Raw genomic sequence first — 23,969 nt, forward strand, 5'->3', positions numbered from 1 at the left:
AAGATGCATTGAAAAGAGGAGGCTCATGGGCATGATTATGTAGCCTGCAAAATTTAGGAGGCATTCTTCTATGTTAAAAGCACAAAAGAAAAAAGAAAGCTTCCTACCAGCAGAGAAATGTCAAGGTGGCTCAGGTGGTGAATATTATTCTGTTGCCATGATGATTCCTGTGTTTTTGCCTGCCTAAAAATTTCTGACACAAGCACACCACTTACTGAAGAGATGAATGCCCTCATGTTAGGTGACTCCACTCTCAACCTCTAGGTAGGATTAACAACAGGCTGAGAGTTGGTTATTTCATGAAAAGGAGAATTATAATGATCATGCTGGTTTGGAGAAGCAAATAAGCAAATTGACCACAGACTTGTGCCCTAAAAAAATAAAAAATAAATTCTGGAGATGATGAGGGCAATTGGAGTCAGTTCATATTCTTGTGGCTCCCAGGGATATCAAAGGCAAATCTGCTTCTTTGAAGTAGGTGTTCGAGAAAGAAACACAAGGGCTATTTGGCACATAGCTCAGCACCTAAAACTTTACCTCATTTTTATCCTCAGTAGATTTCTGACAATGTCAGTTTCCACCTACTTCAAAATCGAGAGCATATATTACCATATCCCCTAGTTCTTTAATTTGGGAAAATCAACATTTTCACTCTGAAAGGCTGTACTGAATACATCGTGTCCAAAAGCTCATATTATTTCAATAGCACAAGGTTAAAAAAGCTCAGTATGAGCAGGTATGAAACATACTTACCAACCACACTGCTTTTAAAATGGGGCTTGAGTAACTCATAAAAGAGCACTATTTTGAAAAATGTAGGTAGAGAAACATGAGGTCAATTCATCAGCAAGATGGCAAAAATGGTGGTGTTGTGGCTGTTATTCCTATCAGCAACATAGAGTAAAAAGTCAGGCTTCACTTTTGTACTTGGTCCAGATGTGGATTGCAGCAAGATAATCAGCTTAACAGCAGCTCATGCCAGAAAGTAAAAATCTCAGCTCCTCTACTTCTCATTCGTGAAGTTCCCGAATTCAACAAAAACAATCAAGATTAAATCACACATGAGAGTTATAGGCAGGTGAAACCTGAGCAAAGGAAGTAAGGCCAATCTGAAGAATAATGTGTTAGCATATTGGATGCCCTTTCTGTGTACTTGAGTATATGACTAAAACCTGGGGCTTCAGAGCCAGAGTCAAATCTCAGTCCTGCCACTTTGAGCATGTGTGACTTTGGGTGAGTTGTATTACCTATCCTAGCCTCAATTGCTCATCTTTTATATGGGATAATAATTTTGTATAACCCAAAGAATGTTTATGAGAAATATTCAAATTCAACAATTCATTAAAAGAATTATACATTGTGATGGTTTATTTTATGTGTCAACTTGACTGGATCATAGTACCCAAATATTTGGTCAAACATAATTCTGGGCCAGGCACCGGGGTTCATGCCTGTAATCCCAACACTTTGAGAGGCCGAGGAGTGCAGATCACTTGAGGTCAGGAGTTTGAGACCAGCGTGGCCAACATGGTGAAACCCTGTTTCTACTAAAAACACAAACGTTAGCCAGGCATGGTGGCAGGTGCCTGTAATCCCAGCTACTCAGGTGGCTGAGGCAGGAGAATTGCTTTAACCCAGGAGGTGGAGGTTGGAGTGAGCTGAGATTGCCCCACTGCACTCCCACCCGGGCAACACAATGAGGCTGTGTCTCAAACTGGGATGCTCTGTGAAGATATTTTGTAGATGAGATTAATATTTATGTCAGTAGACTCTGAGTAAATCAGATTATCCTTCATAAACTGGATAGGCCTTGTACAATCAGTTGAAGGCTTTAGTAGAACAAAGACTGGTGTCCCTGAGCAAAAAGGAATTCTGTCAGCAGATAGCCTTTGGAGTCAAACTGCAAATCTTTCCGAGTCTCCAGCCTACTGGTCTATCCCCACAGTCTCAGGAGGCGATTCTTTAAAATATCCCTTTCTCAATATCTCTCTCTCTGTACACACAGACACACAAACATGCACACATATGCATATATACATACACATCCTGTTGGTCCTTTTTCTCTAGAGAACCATGATTAATATGAAAAAAAAGGAAACTAATTGGCAATGGTGGTTCAAAATAAGAAAATACAGCCTTGAGAAGTTCCAAGAGAAAAATCATCCAGTCATTTCAATTGATGCCAGGAAGTCATTTGATAAAAACTCAACACACACAGGCATTATTTTAGAAAAATAATTTTAGAAACATTTGAATTCTTCCTTAATATGGTAAATAAAACTAGGTCAGGTCAGCTTTATACTAAGTAAGCAAATATTAGAAGTACTGTCTTTAAAAATCTTACAGTATTGTTTACTCTTGTTTGATAAGCTCTAGTCAATGCAATCAGTATTGAAAAGAAACGAGAAAAAGATTATTTAAAAACACTGAGATTGCATCCCTAAGCAATGCAAAAAAAAAAAAAAAAAACTTCCAGAACTTAATTAGAAGAGTTCAGTATAGCAACCAAATGCAGAAAAAATACATAAAATTAATAGTATTTTTGCATGCCAAAATAGTACACATATCATTTTAAGAGCTTGCACTCAAGATAAGAAAAATACAAAATATCCATGAATAACAGTTTAGCAAATATTTTTTGAGCTTCTACTAGATACCACAGGAAGTCTACTTGAAATGTACATTCATGGTCTTTTTAGCAAATTACTTAACAATTACTTGTGTAGATAAGATCTTCTTAGTAGAAAAAGCAATTGTTATAATAGTGTCTGTTTTCAAGTTAACATTTAATTCAATTCCCATAAATATTCCACCAGAATGGTGAATGAAATTATTTTTGACAAATAGTCCCTCTCTCTACTCTCACCTTCATAGGAGGAGTATACTTCCCACTCCATTGATGTTGGACTTGCCCATGTAACTTGACTTGACCTCATGGTGGGTGAAGTGCACTTTACTCCCCCTTCATTTTGGGCATCCCTTTGATCAATGGGATGTTAACAGATGTGAGGTCACCAGAAGCTTGCAATGTACTTTCAAGATTGAACCTAGTCTTTTGTGCTTTTTCCACCATGAGAAGAATATGCCCCAGGTGGCCCAATGGTCATTGGTGAAGAGAGACACATGAAACAGACCAGGGCCCAACTTGCAGCTTTGGAACTAGGCACAGCTGATCTCAGCTTGGATGGCAACTGGTTCACAAAAATATGGGCAAGAATAAACAATTGTTTAAGCCACTGAGTTTGGGTGATTTGTTACACAGCAATATTATGAAAATAGTTGTCTGACACACCCAAGATTTCCCACTCTACTTAATAAAATGATGCTGAAATTCATATAGAGGTGAATTTATTAAAGATATTCTGAAAAAAAGATGAGCAAAAAGAAGTAGTTCTAATACTACAAGCAACAATTATATAAAAATAGCATTTACCAAATAATGTTGATCAATGAAACAAAAAAAAGAGCACAAAAAGAACAAATATATAAATATATATATATATATATATTTGTGTGTATGTATACCAATGGTAGCAATAATATAACAATAATAGTAATAATAATTGTAATAATCATTATTTGTGACAATCACTAGATTGTCAGAGCTCACAGAACAGTATTTCCAGCATGTCCTGTGGGCTCTGGGAAAGATACCTGAAAGATAGCTATGTTTCTTCAATCCAATAAATATCATTAAACACTATTGGAAAGAAATAGTTATTGGCAGAATACAACACCACCCAAGCCACCAAAAAGTTGTCTACTTTCTACCTTTTCTTCCTAAGAATATCACAAATAATTTACCTTGCAAAAAACTTGGGTTGCATTGCAATAGAAAAAACTGTTATAGTGTGTAAGTATAGATGAAAGACATTAGAAAGCTACACTGACTTGCACAGCTGTTCTTGGGGAATCTTTGAAGAACTTGTACTTCTTAAAGAGTACAGGAATTATTTCTAGAATACTCACTATTTTCCCTGACAAAATATTTATTGTATTAAACACAGAATATTAAAACAGTGATGTATTCACAATGCATGTATCTTATACATCCCTGCCCTACGAAGCTAGACTAATATATTTCAAAATTTTTTCAATTCACTTTCTCCTATGGTCTTCTCCATCTCAGTCAATGACAATTCCAACCTTCCAGATGCACAGGTCAAAAACCTAAATACCTTTTTAAAACCTTATATTTTGGAATAGTTTCAGATTTATTTAAAAATTGAGTATAGTTACCATATAGCCCACACCCGGTTTCTCCATTATCAACATCTCGTATACTATAATACATTTGTTACAATCAATTATTATTAACTCAAGTCCATACTTTATTCATACTTAGTTTTGATCTAATGTCTTTTTTCTGTTCAGGAGCCGATCCAGGATTCCACATTGCATTTAGTTGTCATGTTTCCTTAGGACACTCTTGGCTGTGGGGGTTTCTCAGACTCTCCTCGTTTTTGATAACCTTCACAGTTTAGAGGAGTTGTCTTCAGGTGTTCTGTAGAATGGCCCTCAATATTTATTTGTCTGATATTTATCTCATGATTAAACAGGCTTACAGGATTTGGGGAAGACAGCCTCAGTGGTAAAGTGTCAGTTTCATCACATCATACCAAGGGCACATACTACCAACACCATTTGTCACTATTGATGTTAACCTTGATCACTTAGCTGAGATAGTGTTTGCCAGCCTTTCCACCATAGTTACTATTTATTCTCCTTTCCATATTGTGGTCCTATTAAAGGGAGTCACTAGGAGAAACCCACATTTAAGGAATGGGAGAATATTCACTTTTTAAAGTATACCAGACAATATATTTATCTAGATATTTTAAGTCCTATTTTTTAAATGATAGTGAAAGTTCTAGAGTGTTTCACAGATATACATTGCTTAAAAAATACTTCTTCAGCCAAGCATGGTGGCTCACACCTGTAATTCCAGCACTTTGGGAGGCCGAGGCGGGCGGATCAGATTCAAGAGTTCAAGATCACCTTGGGCAACATGGTGAAACTGTCTTTACTAAAACACAAAAAGTAAGCCGGGCATAGCAGTGCACACCTTTGTCCCCAACTACTCAGGAGACTGAGGCACGAGAATTACTTGAGCCTGGGAGGTGGAGGTCGCAGTCAGCCAAGATCACGCCACTGCACTCCAGCTTGGGCTACAGAATGAGACTCCATCTCCAAAAATAAAAAAAATTCTAGTAATAAATACAATATACACTCATTGTAGAAAATTTGAAAAACATGTTTTTTAAAAAAATTCTAAACTTTACAACCCAGATATAGACCATCATGTTAAAATTTTGAAGTATTATCTCCAAACTTTCTTTCTATGCCTACATTTGAAGAGTTAAAATAATATTTTACATGTTATTCTACCTTCCTTATTAGCATTTAATATTACAAAAAAGTTTATTTATTCCTAGGCAAAAAGTGTTTTCTTTTTCATAATTTCAGCGCCTAGCACAATGTGTTACACGTAGTAAATTCAACAAATGGGATCCCATGAACTTACTGACTTCATGAATTGGCAGACACTCTGTGAAACCATTTAAAGGAATTTGTTGACTAGGATAATCTTAGGTTCTTGTTTCGCCACACAGGACAATAAAAGACACTAGCATAGAATCAATACTTTGGGGTCTTGAAAAATTAGTTAAATCAGTAAATAGTATGTACTCCATAAAAGCTAAAAGAGAAAATGGCACATAAAATATTTAACACAGTGACTGTCATTTAACCTAACCACTGAGGTATTACAATTTTATTTATTTATTTCTAGTCATTATCTTCAATTCTTTTTCAGAGATATTTTATTTTTGCTAGAACTTTGCTTCCCACATATTTTATTCATTCTTAATCATTTTTATAGTCTGTGTTTGACACAGGCCCACAATTGCTTATCCAAAATCATTTGAATCAGGTATACTTTGGGATTTGTAAATGTTCATATTTGAAGAAGCCAACAGAGCAAATACACAAATACACATATTATGAAACACCACAGCAGGGTATAGCTAAACACACTGTAATCAAACAGTAATATTTTTGTAGCAAAACATGACTAATTACAATAAATAGGCTGTTTCCTTGTCCATTCTATAATTCTTTTTTTTAAAATTTATTTATTATTATTATACTTTAAGTTGTAGGGTACATGTGCATAACATGCAGGTTTGTTACATATGTATACTTGTGCCATGTTGGTGTGCTGCACCCATCAACTCGTCATTTACATCAGGTATAACTCCCAATGCAATCCCTCCCCCTTCCCCCCTCCCCATGATAGGCCCCTGTGTGTGATGTTCCCCTTCCTGAGTCCACGTGATCTCATTGTTCAGTTCCCACCTATGAGTGAGAACATGCGGTGTTTGGTTTTCTGTTCTTGTGATAGTTTGCTAAGAATGATGGTTTCCAGCTGCATCCATGTCCCTACAAAGGACACAAACTCATCCTTTTTGATGGCTGCATAGTATTCCATGGTGTATATGTGCCACATTTTCTTAATCCAATCTGTCACTGATGGACATTTGGGTTGATTCCAAGTCTTTGCTATTGTGAATAGTGCTGCAATAAACATACGTGTGCATGTGTCTTTATAGCAGCATAATTTATAATCCTTTGGGTATATACCCAGTAATGGGATGGCTGGGTCATATGGTACATCTAGTTCTAGATCCTTGAGGAATCGCCATACTGTTTTCCATAATGGTTGAACTAGTTTACAATCCCACCAACAGTGTAAAAGCGTTCCTATTTCTCCACATCCTCTCCAGCACCTGTTGTTTCCTGACTTTTTAATGATCGCCATTCTAAATGGTGCATTTTAAGAATATCTTGTGTCTAGATTGTGTGAATACTCTCTAGAGGAGTTTTTAATGCCCCAGCCCTGACTGGTCATTAAATGGAGATCAGTCTTTGATAGATTTGTCAGTTTGCAGGGTTCCTAGAAAATGTAAGAAGTAAAATTCAAACTGTAAGACCACTAGGGTACAAGTCTAGCATCACGAATTTCCACGGATAATTTTCTTGTTACCCAAAGACCAAATGAATTTCCAGGGATAATTTTTTTGTTACCCGAAGACCAAATATATAAATAAGCTTTTTTTTTTTCTTCTGTTTGATTTTTTACATGTGTGTGTGTTTGTGTTTCCTAGTGTATCCTTTTGCTAGAGTAGAGCTTCTAAAGGCCCAGCTGTGGGTGGGTATGTGTGAGAGTAGGTCTCACTTTTTGCCTTTTCTGGGCCCAGGCCTCACTTTCTGACCAGTAGGGCCAATGCTACCCAATCCCCTCAGTTACTGATTTGATGAACCCCACGGAAGCCACACCTGCAGATTTCATGCTTACTTCTCTTTCCATTCCTTCTCAGCTTCTGATAAGTGAAGATTTTCCTCCATTCTATCAAGGCCAGCTGGGCATTAAATAATGCATCCAGTTTTATCTAGCATGTCATGGTGTTACAACAGGAGGGCTGTCATGTTATCTTAGTCCATGTATTGCCAGACCAAAACTCTTGGTTTCATTTTCCTTTCAAATCAATAATCTAGGTTGGGCATGGTGGCTCATGTAGTCCCAGCACTTTCGGAGACCCAGGCAGGCAGATCACCTGAGGTCAAGAGTCTGAGACCAGCCTAACCAACATGGTGAAATCCCATCTCTACTAAAAATACAAAAATTAGCTGGGTGTGGTGGCAGGTGCCTGTAATCCCAGCTACTCTGGAGGCTGAGGCAGGAGAATCGCTTGAGCCCAGGAGGCGGAGGTTGCAGTGAGCCAAGATCACACCACTGAACTCCAGCCTAAGTGACAGAGCGAGACTCCATCTCAATAAATAAACAAATAAATAATCTATTAAATACTTGGCAAATGCCTATTAGGCAAATGCCTATTAGATGACTCAGTTAACCAGATATACCATTTCCTAAACTTGGGGCAGTTGGGGGGGTGGTAGATAACATTTGATATAAAAGCATATAGTTATTTTTGAATGGCTCTCTTTCTTTTGTGAATAAGCCTTTGTAAGGCTACTCTGAAAAATGAGAACTCATAATTTGATACTATCTACTTAGTGATAAATTACCTTTTAGACATTGAATATAACTGTTTAATTGAAATTACTTGAATGTTCACTATTCTTAAGAACAGTGAAATGAATCTCTTGTGTAAGATGGTTACTCAGCCATCATCATTACAGGCTGCAATGCAAACACCTTCTAGGTGGTATTGTTCCAGGACACTCCTAACTTGGGTCCATGTTGTTTTCTTCTTTGGTGAACCCCAATTTTAACACTTCTTTAAATTACAGTTCATTGCTGATCCTTAGCACAATGTCTGGAACAGAATAAGCACTTGTTAAAATATTTGGTGATTGACTAACATTTACGGTTAATACTAATTGCCATTTGATGAAAGCTTTTTGCGCTGGTCACTCTGCCAGGCCATCAGCTTGAGAAGAGCTATAGAAAAACTCTCTCCATCAGGACATGAGTTCTATCATCTTTTTCAACCCTCAAATCAAGGTATTTGTGACAGATACACTGTTTTGTTTTCCTTTGCTTGTCACAAATGAGGTAATTTGATATTTGAATTTCTAATAGGCCCCTTTCAAGTGTGTTAACAAGATAGTTGGCAAATGGGGTCTTTTCTACCTACCTGGGGAACTAATTACTACATGAAAACCTATGATAATAATGGATTTTTCATCAATCAAAAATGTGATTTGTAAAGTGAAAATCAATCTAGTTTGACTACTGATGCCTCACAGCAATAGAGAAAGTTTCAACTAACAATTATAATAAAACTACATGATTTATCAGTTGAGTATGACTAGCAATTCAGGTAGCAATCAGTCTTGTCCAGCCATTTTCTGGAATTATAACCTTGGGAAATTGACCTTCATTTTTCTACCACAAAAGGATAAGCTAGTTTACTAAGCAATATGTTCCTAAGCAGAAAGACAGACAGCGTTCACCCCTTGCAGACACCTGAACTGACTAATGGATGTGACTTGTGTTTGGCCCCTCAGCAGGTTTGAGACTGCAGATTTGGAAAGACCACTTCTCTCCTCCTTCAGGTGGCACCTTGTTTAAAGATGAGTTACTGAACATTTGGTGGTGGTGGCTGTAAAATAACTACAATATATCAGCTAGGACTTTTTTGGTTGCAAGTGACAAAAACAGTTCAAACCAATAATAGTAAAAAGCAGACAAATATATTGGCTTATACACCCAAACCACGGGGGCTGGGAGGGGAGGTTGCCTTCAAGAATTGAGCTTGGAACCTGAAGTGTTGTCTGGGTCTTTACATTAGCCTTGCAACTTGTTTCCGCTTCTCTCAGTGTCTTTGTCTCATTCTCTCCTGGGAACACGGCTACTGACATCCAGAGAATCACATCCCAACAGCTTTACCACCAGAGAAAAGGGGGCCTTTCCTGCCAGTGTTCCCCAGAAAAACAATAACATTTGAGAAGGCTTCAGAATGGCTTACCTTGGGCCATGTGCCCACCTCTCAACCAATCACTTGATTGACCAATCACTAGCCTGACTTTTCTGCTCATTCTTGTGGTCAAAATAAAGGGCCACCTTTTCTAATAAAGGGAAAGTGGAGAGTAGACAACCACAAGAGGCACAATATATACCTACCTAATTATATATATATATATAATGGTGTGTGTGTGTGTATACCATTTTACACCATTTACACACCATTTTACATACCATTTTAATGTGTAACATAGTATATTGTATATATTCTATGTATGTTTGTATTTAAGCAGCTGGAACTTGATCTGTGAACATGTGTGCATGTGTATGTTGCATGCATGCATACAAGTATGTATTTTCCATATATTTGTACATACTGATTCATAACTATGAATGGATATATATATTGCATGTATGTATTACTCCTATGTCTACATAGGAGTGTAGTCTTTCCATAATCCCACTCACATTTTTAGATAATTACCCAATGAATGCCTTTTCTATCTTCTTCTGTACTCCAGAGTAAGTTAGTTCCAGCCAGATTGCCCTATGTATTCCCTGTACATGTGCCTGATTTCCTTCTCTGGAAGTCAGAGGATCACAGAGGCCTGGGCACTACTTCAGGGGCCTCTTGGAAATGCTGAGTTGTGTCCATGTCAGGGGTACACAGAGGGAAGCATTGTTAGAAGTGACCCCCTACATAGTATGCAGGGCAGTAGGACCAAGGTAATAGCACTCCAAGACTAGGTAACGAGCCAAACAAAAAGAAGAGCCATATGATTAGGACTAAAGGTATTGAATCCAGAGAAAGGTATGAAATGGATCCACCAAGTGTAAGGCAATGATGATTACCAGCATAGACATTAGGGTTTTACTGTAGCTTTCCATGTAGTGTCCTTGGCCTACTGGAAGTTGCAGGGGCTGAAGGAAAATGCACAATACATATTCTGAACCTTTGCTTTTTTACCCAACTCTACTTTCTCTTCTTCCTCTGTCCCATCCAAATCCTTCTCCAAAGCACGTCTCCCACAAAAACTTCCTGAAATTATTCCAACCCACAGTGGCATCTGTCCTCCTCATTTGGCACTCAATCATAGATTGTCTTGAGACGTGGTCATTGATTGAGAGTTGCTATTTCACCACCAGACTGAGAAACATAGTCATCTCTTCTCCACTCAAAAAATACATCCTTTCATACTTGGGAAAAATGATAAGTTATCCTTAAAATGACAAATCCAATATGGACATGTCAAATTCATTTGGGAGTAAGAGCATGGCACAGATATGGTGGTAGGGGTGGGGCTGTCAGAACAAAGGATGAAATCAATGAGGAGGGTGGTAAAAAGTCACAACGTTTTGATTTATTATATATTAATTTAGCTGTTTCCTTTTCTATAACAATTTAATAGTCAAATTTTATTTTGCTTTACGATTACATAAATGGGAATGTTCGGATTTTAATTAACAATTAAACTGATCAGTTTAAAACTTTTGGAACATACATTTGCATATAATTGCTCTCAGTATACTTATGTAAAACCCAAAGCCTCTATTACCAAATATAGAAAACCTATTCATGTCAGCTTTAGTTACATGTGTACATTTATTTAAATGTGTGGAGTGTGTGCTTTTATCGCCAAGAAAGTCAGCTCTCTTCCTTAATTGTTACTATAACCATAATTTGGGAAATTCTATTGCAACATCAATATGTTATGCACATCTTTAATTAGGCTAGTGCGGCCTGTCTGTCACAGCAACTGATCTAAATATTCCTATTTAGTCTACTCGAGGTTTTAAAACGTTCTCATTTTTTAAAGAGGCATACTTCAGCCTCATTAAATTGTCGAGTAAGTCAGTAAGCAGCCCTGCACTTGCTTCCTGTGTTGTGGAAATCTTGTACCTCTCCACTTGGCACATTTCAGGCACCCAGGGAAAGGGCACTCTTCCCCAAATACCAGAAATCCTCTGTAGCCCCAGCATCTTAAGGGGAAGATCCTATCAGATCTGAGGAAGACATCTGTCACCCTCACTGATTACCAGAAAGATCTGGCCTTGGCATCCTATTGATCACCCGAGCTGGATCCTTTCATCTAGCAGTAACTGCAAATAAACTGCAGGTTGCTTGCTCTGAGCAACGTCTTCACACCAGGTCACACAACAAAAAAGACAACACAATGACAGAGTCCATGATAGGCAACTACAAATAGAACCTAGCCTGAAGTTCATTTTCTCCTTTTTCCCAAAAATCTGCCATGATCTCAACAAGAGAAAGCAAGATTACCTTGAACCAAGCCCTAGACTACCTTAGTCCTTTATACTTTCTCTGTCTGCTACAATTAATAATTTAAAATAAATAGTATTTATGTCAAGGAGAAAATAGGGTTTTAGGGTATTGTCAAGCATGAATATGTTTCTAATTTTTTTCTGGAAAAACACATGGGTGACATATGCTTTTTACCATATCCAAAGTCAGTTGATAATACAGTAATTCTGCCATAATGCTATAGTTGGAATCTTCATACTGTCATTTTTAAAATGGAGAATTGCATTATAGACACAGTAATGATACAGCAGGGAGGTGAGGGCAGGGTCTGTTGCAAAATCTAAATCACTCTGATCCAAGCTTTGGTTTGACATCATGGTTGCTATCAGCTTAAACATGTGTTGATGAGGAATTTGGGGCTCTGTGACCAGCGAAGACTTTCAGAATTTCAGCACTCACCCAGTTAGTTGGCACTCAGTTTTCCTTCCTGCTTCTCAAGACTTCCCCTCCCCCATAGAAAAGAACCTTAGTTTGCACTGGTTGAAAGTGAAGGGGAGACTGGGTAAAGAGTTAAAGCCAATCACCAACTCTGTTATATTTAGATCATCATTATTACAGTGGGAGGAATATTTTGATCTTTCTATTTAACTCCTTTATAATAGTCATCACAGTTTTCACTTGTTCCTTTTTATGGGTCTATATCAGGGAAAAAAATAAACAACTTGACATGTAAGCAAAACCACATCTCTCCTGTGTTCCTTTTACTTTTAATTTTTGTATTTCCCCTGGGAACAGATGATTTAAAAAAAAAAAAAAAAAAAAAAACCAGATCAATTGATAAAATGAAGCAGAGCTTAAACTGGGTATAATTTACTATATGTGGGACCTTCCGGACAGGCTGTCATAGCTTCACAAACCACCTATATTTTCAGTTGTGCCAATCCAAAGGGACCAGAATCATCTATTTTTAAAAGATAACTAAAGAATCAGATTTTGCTCCTAAGCAACCCTACACTCCACAGTGTCCACTAGATGTTTAACCTAATTCTGCTGCCTCCCGCTCCACTTTTCTTTAGACAGTAGTGAAGAGACGTTCTTTCTTGTACTCATTTTAGCTCATAAAATCTATGTCTAGTTACAGCAAATTCTGGCCAAGCTGGAACATCAGTCAATAAAACCATCATCAATAGTCATTGTTTGCAGATGCTCTAGGTCTGGAAATCACTGCTGGCGTGCCTGCATATTTAAAAAAAAATACTAAGAAGTTTAGTAATTTCCAGAAAGCATATGCATTTAAGGGGAAAGAAACTTCTGAGAAAACTTTAAGGCCCAAGATCTTGAAATAAGTGGATCAGCTTGGTGATCACCTGACTCAGTTCAGCTAAACCTATTGACCTTCTCAGGATTAGAATAGAATGAATAGGGACATAGTGTGTGATAATCTCTGAAGCATGGTTTTGTGGTCACTATTTAAGCTATTTGCCCTAGAACATTGAACTCACCACCTATCTTTTCAGCTATATTACTTTGGCTCTTGAAAGCTTTATCAAACTGTGTCTCTTATTTAATGGAACATTTCTGCAACAGATTGCACCTGAGGACATTATGGTGCGAACAAACGCACAATCATTTGGGAGTAAGAGCATGGCACAGACATGGTGGTAGGGGTGGGACTGTCAGAACAAAGGATGAAATCAATGAGAAGGGTGGTAAAAAGTCACAAAATTTTAATTTCTTCCCAATTTAGCCTAGAACTACTTGAAAATCTGTCATTCTCTTTGAGTGTTCTAATATTTTCAACTTTCATGCAAAATTTTCTGCCCCAGCACCTACATTCATGTTGCAATATGGGGTCTATCATGCATAGATCAGAACTAGAGAAATAAGTTGCCTATGTGTCTGTTAGTCTTTATATAAAATCAAATTGCTTATTTCAAATATTCCTAGTTTGCTTTAGATAGCTTAATATCCCATTGCTTCTTTTTAGTTATTTCCTGCTGCTGAATTAGGTGAATTGCCTTATATGATTTCTTACCCATGGTAAATGGTAAATAAACATCCTTCCTGGGATCAGAATATATTTTTAATTTTTTAATAAAATAGACATACAAGTCCAAAAAGTATAAATTTATACTTAATAAATGGACCGTAAACATCTGTGTAACCTCCGACAGGATCAAGAAATAGTATATTGCTAAATCCCCAGAAACCCATTCTGATCACAAACTGCCCACTCCTCTCAGAGGTAACTGCTAGACCCCCTTTCATGATAATAATTTCCTTGCTTTTTTTTCCCTTTTTTTAGTTTACCGCTGTATATGTCCCTAAGCAACATAATTTAGTTTCGTCTCTTCTTGTGACCCATAAATGGAATCATATTGTGTACTTTGCTTTATCTTCCATGTGGTCACATATATTTGCAGTTTCTTCATCGTCATTGTTGTATGGTATTCCAGTGTATACAGCACGACTTTAACTCATTCTCCTACTCATCAATATTTAAGTATATTCTAGGTTCTGGCTACTAGGAAAAATGCTGCTACATGTTCTGTCCATGCCTTCCGGCGCACGGGTTCATGAGCACCTCTAGTGTAGATATCCACAGCTAGAAATGCTTGGGCATGCAGTATGTAAATCTTCAACTTTGCTCAATACAACAGTGGAGATGTTTTTTTCCAAAGTGGGTATTACAATTTTTACTCCCACTACACGTATACAATAGTATCTGTTGTTCCACATCCTCACCAACACTTGGTATTGTCAGACTTCTTAATTTTTTGCCAATCTGGCATTTTGTGTGTATTAGTATCTCCTTGTGATTTTTAAATTTCTTTCTCACTGTGGTTTTAATTTGTAAAACCATGATTACTAATGAGATTGAGAACCCCTACATGTGTTTATTCCCCCAAGTCCAGGATCTTTAAAATGTACATATAAATTCTGGTCCTCTGGATTTTGATAATTTGATATTATTCATACTGAACACTTCATGCCATACTGGAACATACAGAGAAAGCAAAAGAAATTCATTCATTGAATAGCAATTTGAAGCTGGGAACCTCATATACTTTGACCTATTTTATCCTCAAAATAATTTTGCTAGGCTAGTGTTGTTATTCTTATTTTGCAAATAAGGAAATTGAGGCTCTGAGGTTAAGGAAGTTACCCAAAAGCAAATGTACTGCTTAAGTTCGTTAAGTGTTAGAACTGACTCTCAAACCAGGCCTGTATGCTTCCAAAGCCCAAATTCTTTCCAGTAACTTCCTAAGAAATAACCTTTGCAAGAGCAAAATAATATTCAATATTCTTTTGTAAAATCACTGCATTAAAAACTACATCAAAATAATTTCAAAGATAGTCCAGTTAATAGAACTAATTAAATAACTGCATCTATAGGTCAGTTTTTCCTTTCACACTCCAAAATCAAATTCATTAATATTTAAACAAATGAAAGAGTCTTTGATATTTGACAGGATTTCCCATATGAGAATACTTCGTGAGACATTTTAGTCACATGTTTCATTTTCAGCCTGTGACAGGCACTTGTGAATTGATTAACACCATACAGTAGGTTATAGAACACTAAATGACAGCCAGAAATAAAAGTAACAAAAGACGAGAGTGAGACAAACTCTCCTCAAAGAGATACATTTTTATATAGGTAATCAATTTATTAGGACACTCAACAAATTCAAGCAATAGGCACTTTAAAAAATTAATTTAAAACCAATTAAAGGATAAACATCAAAGATCCTAAGAATGTATGTGTTATTAATGGTGCTTTTTTCAACTATAAAATTCTAATAAAAGTCTGTAAATCCTGCAGATACAGAAACAATTTTTGAAGAATCAAATTAACCAGAAGCAATGACACAGATATGAGATTGCCTACAAAAGGGGGTAGACCAAGCTTAGCATCCTTCCAGAATGCTAAGAATAACTCTCAGGACAGGAGTAGCATTCCGTGCATGACTCTACCCTCTACTATCTTTACAAAATGACCTTTCAATGGGATCTGATCCAAGACTCTCTCTGGTGATGTAGACACACTGGTAGCTTGTATCTTTGTTACCAACAATTTCAAACAGGCTTGGACTTTGTGTCTATGAATATTAAACTCGCATTCATCCAACTCCATAGAAATGAATAGTGAAAACAATTTTATTAAGCACTTCTATACATGTCACATATTTTATGAGGTTCAATTTTTATTTTACTTTATGAGACAAATGCTTGCTTGCAAAAGTGCTAGCATAGTGTGCACTTTCTAGTTGTCAATATACCTCCATCCTCTCCTGTACTACCAATTGGCTACAAAGATTTAAAAGTTCAGTGATTATAGGATTTACATGATTTTAACCCCTTTAAATTTGAAAACTCTTTAAATCCCATTATCTCTGCAGCCACTGCAAATTTTAAAATCAGCTTGGCCTTTTCTAGGTCCAGGTCTAAGGATTTCAGAGTTTTAAGGAGTATAAATGCATTTTTGAAGTTCTATAAAGAGCTCTCCCCAACCGGTTGACCTACAGGAAATCAAGCTAGCCAGTTCTCTAGCTGGTAACTGCTGATCAGAGTTTCTAAATGGAGAGATATGTACGTTATGCCACAAACCACCAGGAAAACAAGTAATTGCTTCCTTGCCTCCATATGAAACCAGTGAATCAGAAGATTTAATGTAGGAGGGGTGGCAGATTTAGACATGTGTCAGTAAATGTCTAATAATAATAAAACAGAAGATGTTGTAAGGGACCCAAGCAAGCTCTCCGGGGCAGAGAGAGTAAGTTCAGTGAGTTGGAAGCCCTCTGGTTCCTAAAGAAAAGCCGTTACCATGGATACTCTCCAACTGCTAGGTAACCCTCTGAGATCTTACCTCTTGTGTCTTCACATTTATGTATCCATAGTGAGTTCGAAGGGGCCGCCTGTATGTGTAGGAGAATGGTATCCACTTTGTACCAGGTTGTCCAAAGCAGTTTAGTAGCAAAGGGAAATTCACTTCATTTACAAGACGCACGACCAGCAGGAAAAGGAACGCTGCTATGAAGCTCACAGCAATCACAGACTTTCTCTACAAAACATTTAAAAAAAAACAAAAAGAAGAATGAATGACTTTCAACCAAAGGCAGTCACAGAAGGAGGTTCCTTTATTCCTCTCTTTTTCTTTCACAGGGGTTGAACAATTCTGTCATTCAGCATATTTTACCTGGAAATGGAAAATAATTATTTGGTGACCAAATTGTCCTAGTGTGTTGGGCTGCTGAGAGAAAGCAGAGCTGCTTTCTTGAACTTTTCCATTGCATCTCCACCCTTCCTTATATCACTATATTCCTTATAAACTCCTATTCAGTTTGCAAAACCCAAATCAGAAATTTCCAACTACAGGAAATCTTTTCTAGTTGCTCAATCCCCTCCTCACCACCATGCTTTGACCCCCAACCTACCCACTCTAACAGAGGTAGAGTCCCATCACTGCCATACTTTAAAGACATTTCTACTGTACTTTTTCACTGTGTAATTATTTATGTGATTTTCCTACATGGATTTGTGAGTTCTTAGAGAACTGGAATGTACTGTGTCTTCTTGATCTCCGTATCCCAGGCTCTTAATATGGTACCTTACATACTACAGGCATTCAAAGAACATTTGAGTGAAACAAATGAATGAATAAATAAATGAATGAATGGATGTTCATATTCTTGTAGACACAATATCATTATCACTCATTCTTCTGTTTCTGTATCTAGCACACTCTATGAGTAGGAAACTCTGCCTGTGCTATAGGATGTGCAAAAGTAAGATTCAAAAAACTAACAAGAGGGGGGAAAAATTATGCCAAGAGCAGAACATTCCTCTACACACGCTGCCATGGAAAAAAAGCAGGAACAACTGCCTCTGATTGACACGGGAGAAAGCAAAGATGTCTTTGAAATTGAGCTTGATAAAATGCCTGTGTTTTAACTGATAGACGTGTGTGAACAGAGCTTTCCAGATAGAGGAAACAGCAAGGAGACGAGAATACATAGAGTTACTCATAGGCATACAGTAGTTTGTCCTACTGGAGCACAAAGAAGGAGTAAAAGCTAGAAACACAAATGATAACTTCATGCTGAATTGCCTCAGATATCAAGCTAATACATTTATACTGAGTTTGCTAGGTGATGGAAAGCCAAAATAAATTTTTTTTGTTTGCTTATTTGTTTTGTTAAAGGGGATAGTTGGCCACATAAATGTCTTTCTCTGAGAAGTGCCTGTTCATATCGTTCACCCACTTTTTGATGAGGCTATTTGTTTTTTTTCTTGCAAATTTGTTTAAGTTCTTTGTAGATTCTGGATATTAGCACTTCATCCAATGGATAAATTGCAAAAACTTTCTCCCATTCTGTAGGTTGCCTGTTCACTCTGATAATAGTTTCCTTTTCTGTGCAGAAGCTCTTTAGTTTAATTAGATCCCATTTGTCTATTTTGGCTTTCGTTGCCATTGCTTTTGGTGTTTTAGTCATGAAGTCTTTGCCCATGCCTATGTCCTGAATGGTATTGCCTAGTTTTCTTCTAGGGTGTTTATGGTTTTAGGACTTACGTTTAAGTCTTCAATCCATGTTGAGTAAATTTTTGTATAAGGTGTAAGTAAGGAAGGGGTCCAGTTTCAGTTTTCTGCATATGGGTAGCCAGTTTTCCCAACACTATTTGTTAAATAGCGAATCCTTTCCCCATTGCTTGTTTTTGTCAGGTTTGTCAAAGATCAGATGTTTGTAGATGTGTGGCATTATTTCTGAGGCCTCTGTTCCGTTCCATTGGTCTATATCTCTGTTTTGGCCGAAGCCAACAAACGTATGAAAAAAAGCTCATCATTACTGGTCATTAGAGAAGTACAAATCAAAACTACAATGAGATACCATCTCACACCAGTCAGAATGGCGATCATTAAAAAGTCATGAAACAACAGATGCTGGAGAGGACACGGAGAAATAGGAATGCTTTTACACTGTTGGTGGGAGTGTAAATTAGTTCAACCATTGTGGAAGACAGTGTGGTGGTTCCTCAAGAATCTAGACCCAGAAATACCATTTGAACCAGCAATACCAAATACCCAGCATTACTGGGTATACAATCAAAGGATTATAAATCATTCTACTATAAAGACACATGCACACGTACGTTTATTGCAGCACCATTCACAATAGCGAAGACTTGGAACCAACCCAAATGCCCATCAATGATAGACTGGATAAAAAAAACATGTGGCACATATACACCATGGAATACTATGCAGCCATAAAAAAGGAAGATTTCATGTCCTTTGCAGGGACATGGATGAAGCTGGAAACCATCATTCTCAGCAAACTAACACAGGAATGGAAAACCAAACACATGTTCTCACTCATAAATGGGAGTTGAACACCGAGAACACATGGACACAGGAAGGGGAACATCACATACCAGGGCCTGTTGGGGGCTGGAGGGCTAGGGGAGGTATAGCATTAGGAGAAATACCTAATGTAAGTGATGAGTTGATGGGTGCAGCAAACCACTATGGCATGTGTATACCTATGTAACAAACCTGCACGTTCTGTACATGTATCCCAGAACTGAAAATATAATTTAAAAAAAGAAAAGAAGAAGAAAGTTATGAATTATAATGAAACATCAGTGTTTAAGATGCTTTGGAGAAGGGAGAGACTATAGGTAGGTAGTGACTAGTTAGGAGGCTATCCCAATTGCCTAGGAGAGACGTAATGAAGGATGGAAACTAGGGCAGAAGCAGAAGAAGTAACAAGGTGGATAAAGATGTGAGAAACTTGATTTAGGTGGGAGAAACAGAACTTGGGCTACTGACAGGACAGAAGTGGCTGATGGAAAATTCAGAGATGCCTGAGATTTGGGGTCCATGTGACTGCAATATTATGGGTCATATCAGGAGAAACCAGAGTTGTCAGAGCAGGAACTGATTTAAGATAGTAAAAAGATAAAGCCCTTGGCTTTGTAGTTTTCAGCGACTGTCAAGGAGTCAGGTGGAAGGTCAAGTCTAGAGTAAGAAGGAGCACAGCTGAAGCCATGAAGTGCAGGGTAAAGACACAATAAAATATTCTTTCATATAGTTGGGCTAGGCCCCCTGATTCTTCTTCAAACTTAAGGAAAGCCACATAACTGTCTGACAAAGACCAAAATGTTTATTGTTTTTGCATTTTCAGCTTACCACTACCTGGTGGAATTAGTTCTTTTTGCTCTTACCAGACTCTCCCAGGGAAGTCAAGAAACCTGAAGGCAGTTCCTGTATCCTCCCAGGGCCAGGGTCACAGCCTCTGTATGGGCAGTGGAATCAGCCCCCAGGAGTCAGCGATACCCAAAGACAGTCTTGCTTCTTGCTCACCTCCCATAATTTGGAAAAGCCCCAGCCTTCTGTCTCACCAACCTTATTTTCCAATCACCTGAAAGTCCCTTGAGCTCTGCCTCCTCAACACCCCTTATCTCACCACTAACTACCACAGCCTTACCTCATTTAACCTTCTAATCATGAAAAACTGTTTTAATTTGCTCCTCTGTGGAATCATTATGTCCACAACATTGCAATGTGTCAAGGTAACAGTTTAATGAAGTGATGGATCTTACAAGTTTAAAGGGACATAGACCAGAACAGATGGCTAAATAAAAGCAAAGAGGCCAGTCACCCATTAAGTAAACAGGTAAGAACCTTTTTCTTAATCGTCATTTGGTAGCTTGTTGCAAAATAGCAGCTTGCTTTGAAGGAGACCCAGATGGGATTTGTGCTTTTGTTTATTCAGAGCCCAGCACGGCTCTCTGGTTCTCTCGGTTGCTGCATTGCATTGCATTGCATGACTTGGAGTTTGGGGACAAAGATGTGGACAGCCTTTATGAATCCACTGTTGTGTGCAGCAACACATACATAATGCATACATGAGAGAAAAATAAATCAACCATTTTGAGAGAAATTTCAAAACAGGATGAAATAGCAGTTGTAAAAGTCTGCTCTCTGGCAATCCATGTCTGCCTCTCATGTTCTATCAAAGGGAACCAAGTAATGAGCACAGAAAGGGTGAAGAGAGCAACCAGAGAGCAGAAGCCAGACACCGACTCCTCTGTGTACCACTGGGAGTGGTATTCTGCAGTGGACAGAGGTTCCTTCTGCAGCTCAGGACCCCAGCTCAATTTCTGTTACATTGCCTGGGTTTGATTCTTTGCCCTTCTTCTTGTATAGCATGAAAGTGTTCTCATAGTGCTAGTATGAAACCACTCTGAAATTCCACTAGAAAAGGCATACCTTCAAGTACACTGTGTGCTCCAGATGACAAGTACAACAGAATACAATGCACACTTGCCTTCTTCTAGTAGTCACTTCCACCAGATCGTGACCTCAAGCTTCAGCAACTACAATGAAAACCATGGATGAGACAGAAGCCTACACATCGCTGAATGCAATGAGAATGTGTGTGTGTGGTAGGGATGTGGGAGGTGGGGAAGTGAACAAAGTACTAATATGCATGATATCCATGCATGTATTACATGTATATCATGCAATACGTACTAAAGAATTTACATATTCAAGCCACAATTGCTCATTGAGTCCATACTCTGTGTAGAGTGAAAAAAACAAAATAAAACCATAAAAGACACACCATGCTTCCAAAGAGTCACAACTTAGTGCAGCTGGCCAGTAAATAGAACACTATAATACCAGGCACCAAATGATGCTAATGGGGGATGCACAGGGTGCTATGGGAGGCCAGAGGAAGGGTGGGTATAGGAGGAACAGTTCAGGCAATGTTTGTCTGGGGTGGTGATATTCCAATAGAGTCCTGAGGACTGCAGGGGCCTCACCAAGAGAAGACGTGAAGGGCATTCCAGGCAGAGGGATTAACAGTTTGAAAGGCCATTAATTTGGTCAGTAACCTACAAGTCATTTGGTCAGAAGAATACATAGACTCTAAGTTGTAGGAGATGATGCTAGACAGAGTTAAAATAATGAAACAAAAGATAATAAGCCAAATAAATGAAGTTGGATGCAATCAACTGTCCTATCTACCCTACATTGGGATAATGAAAGGATAAATGTATATGAAAGTGCAATGTTTTGTAATTCTAAAATATTCTCCACTTTCCAAACAAGTAAAAATGTATCAATCACATCATTTTATCTGAATTACCATTTAACACACCACAATGCCTTGTTTCAAGTTGTTTGACTTATTCCATCAATAAATGTATTCCATCTATGGCTTGTTCTAGTAACTGTTTTGAGTCCATCAACACTTAGCAAATTAGAAGACTCTACCTGTTTACACATGTCTTCCACATCTAATGATTTATTTATGGAAGTGATTGCTGCTGCCTATATTGAAGTAGTCAGAACATCTTTTAGATTCAACAACCACCAATTAGATTAAACAACACTAAGTACATGTCAGTTTATAATGTATAACACTCGGCTCAACAAATTTTACATACTGCAAAAAAAACGGCATGTATGCAATATAAACAGTCATTCCCCTAAGATCAGAAGCATAAATATTAAGTGATACAATGGGTGGAAAATGCAGAACACAGTTCCAGGCACATAATGAGCACTCGAGAAACAAGCTATAATGATGTAACTACTGATTGTCACAGCCTCAGTGAACATTAGCCAGTGTTGAGCACTGGTCAGACCATATGAAATGCATAAGAACTAGAGATTTTTTTTTCTTAAATATTCTAAGCAGCTGCAAACCCTTGAACTGTTCAGCATAACTTATCCATACAAGTTCTGAGAAAATGTCACTGTGCCCAAATAGATCTGATGAATTGCTTTAGGGAAAGCTTTCTCCTTCTTTGTTCTTCATTTTGGGCAAGTCTGAAGGGGCCTTTAACAGCTGAGACATTTAGAATTTAATCCCCTCTGTGCTGCAAAAATATGCATAAAAAATGTGGCATTCTAGTTGCTTGCTCTTTAGAGTGGGAATATCATTTATCAGACTTCATAACAGAAATACCTATTCCAAAATAAAATCCACAGAGAATCCATTATTTTGGGAGAGAACACAAGTGCAAAGATCTGGAACTAGCAAATTTGCAATCTACATTAATATGTATATGTTTTTATTCTTTCTACTGTAGAAGTAGTCTTTAACCACAAAATAAAATCTTTAACTTTTAATCCAGTCTATCGCCAGATTTTTTGTTTGTTTGTTTTCTTTTTCCTAAATTATAACCAATGGTATAAAGTTGCGTTTTTTATTTAAATAATATTGTTTAATGACCAAGTAGTCACTAGTGTGAAAAGGCATATGCTTTTGTTCACATGCTGTCATTTATTCAAAAATAAATATTAAGGACAATGTCAACTGTATTATGTGTATCAGTGCTCAGTCACTTCACACATTGATGAGTCCCTACCCATTGCTTCTTTGTGATTTTATCAAATGCTAATTCTTCTCCCATATAAAAAGTTGTGTCATCAATATGTTATAGTTCTATTTTACGCCACTGACCAAGTTCCAAATCTAATTCTCTCTGAATGCAATAAAGCTTATTTCCATTTGCACAAAGATGAAGTAGCAAAGCACAGAGTATATAAATAAAACCTTCATTCATTTTATTTCATCATTGAATCCAAAATCTGGGTGTATCCTTCTTGTTAAACTATAGTGAACTCTAGGAAAAACCCCACTAATTTGTTAGGGGTATGGGTAAGTAAAGAAAGCCAGAGGCTCCCATGTTCTCATAATCAGAACTAACCCTTTGGATTAAATTTATACGTGTCTATCTGTCCAGCCACACTGAGAGACTTTGCTTTCTGGGCTTTTCATTCTATGTACTCGATATCTGTCTTCAGTTCTACCTTGTGAAAATCGTTGCTTTCTTTCTTCTCTATAAAGGGAGATATACTGAATCAATATGCTAAAGAGACCGAATGAGATAAACTTGTTTTTCATGATTTTACAAAATGAAACAAACTCAGTGAATATAGCCACGATTATTTCTATGTTATGTTGTAGCAGTTTAAAAATCCAGTCAGGCCAGGAAAAACCTAAATCTACTCCCTGAATAAAATAAGAAAATGTGCAGACATGTTAAAAACTCAGTTTTTTTTTTTACTATAATTTAAGAATAGGTGTTAGAAAGTTCAATGTAACCTCTTACTATGTCATCTGATACATTCATAATGCTCATGTTAACTTCAAATTCTCGATAATGTCTGCAGCCAAAAATAAAAATTAAAAAAAT

At 37.5% G+C, this 23,969-nt stretch overlaps 1 protein-coding gene across 5 annotated transcripts in view; it reads right to left on the reverse strand.

The window, feature by feature from the left end:
- Positions 1 to 23,969, reverse strand: part of LOC105482673 (ST6 N-acetylgalactosaminide alpha-2,6-sialyltransferase 3) — a 576,370-nt gene that overhangs the window by 321,614 nt on the left and 230,787 nt on the right. For all 5 annotated transcript variants that reach the window (XM_071090974.1, XM_024793120.2, XM_024793119.2 and 2 more), the window contains one exon: positions 16,624 to 16,818. In XM_071090974.1, the coding sequence (XP_070947075.1) occupies positions 16,624 to 16,818 (195 nt within the window). The remainder of the gene's footprint in view (positions 1 to 16,623; positions 16,819 to 23,969) is intronic.

This window comes from Macaca nemestrina, chromosome 1 (assembly GCF_043159975.1).
Source record: "Macaca nemestrina isolate mMacNem1 chromosome 1, mMacNem.hap1, whole genome shotgun sequence".
In the NCBI taxonomy this organism is placed as follows: Eukaryota; Metazoa; Chordata; class Mammalia; order Primates; family Cercopithecidae; genus Macaca; species Macaca nemestrina.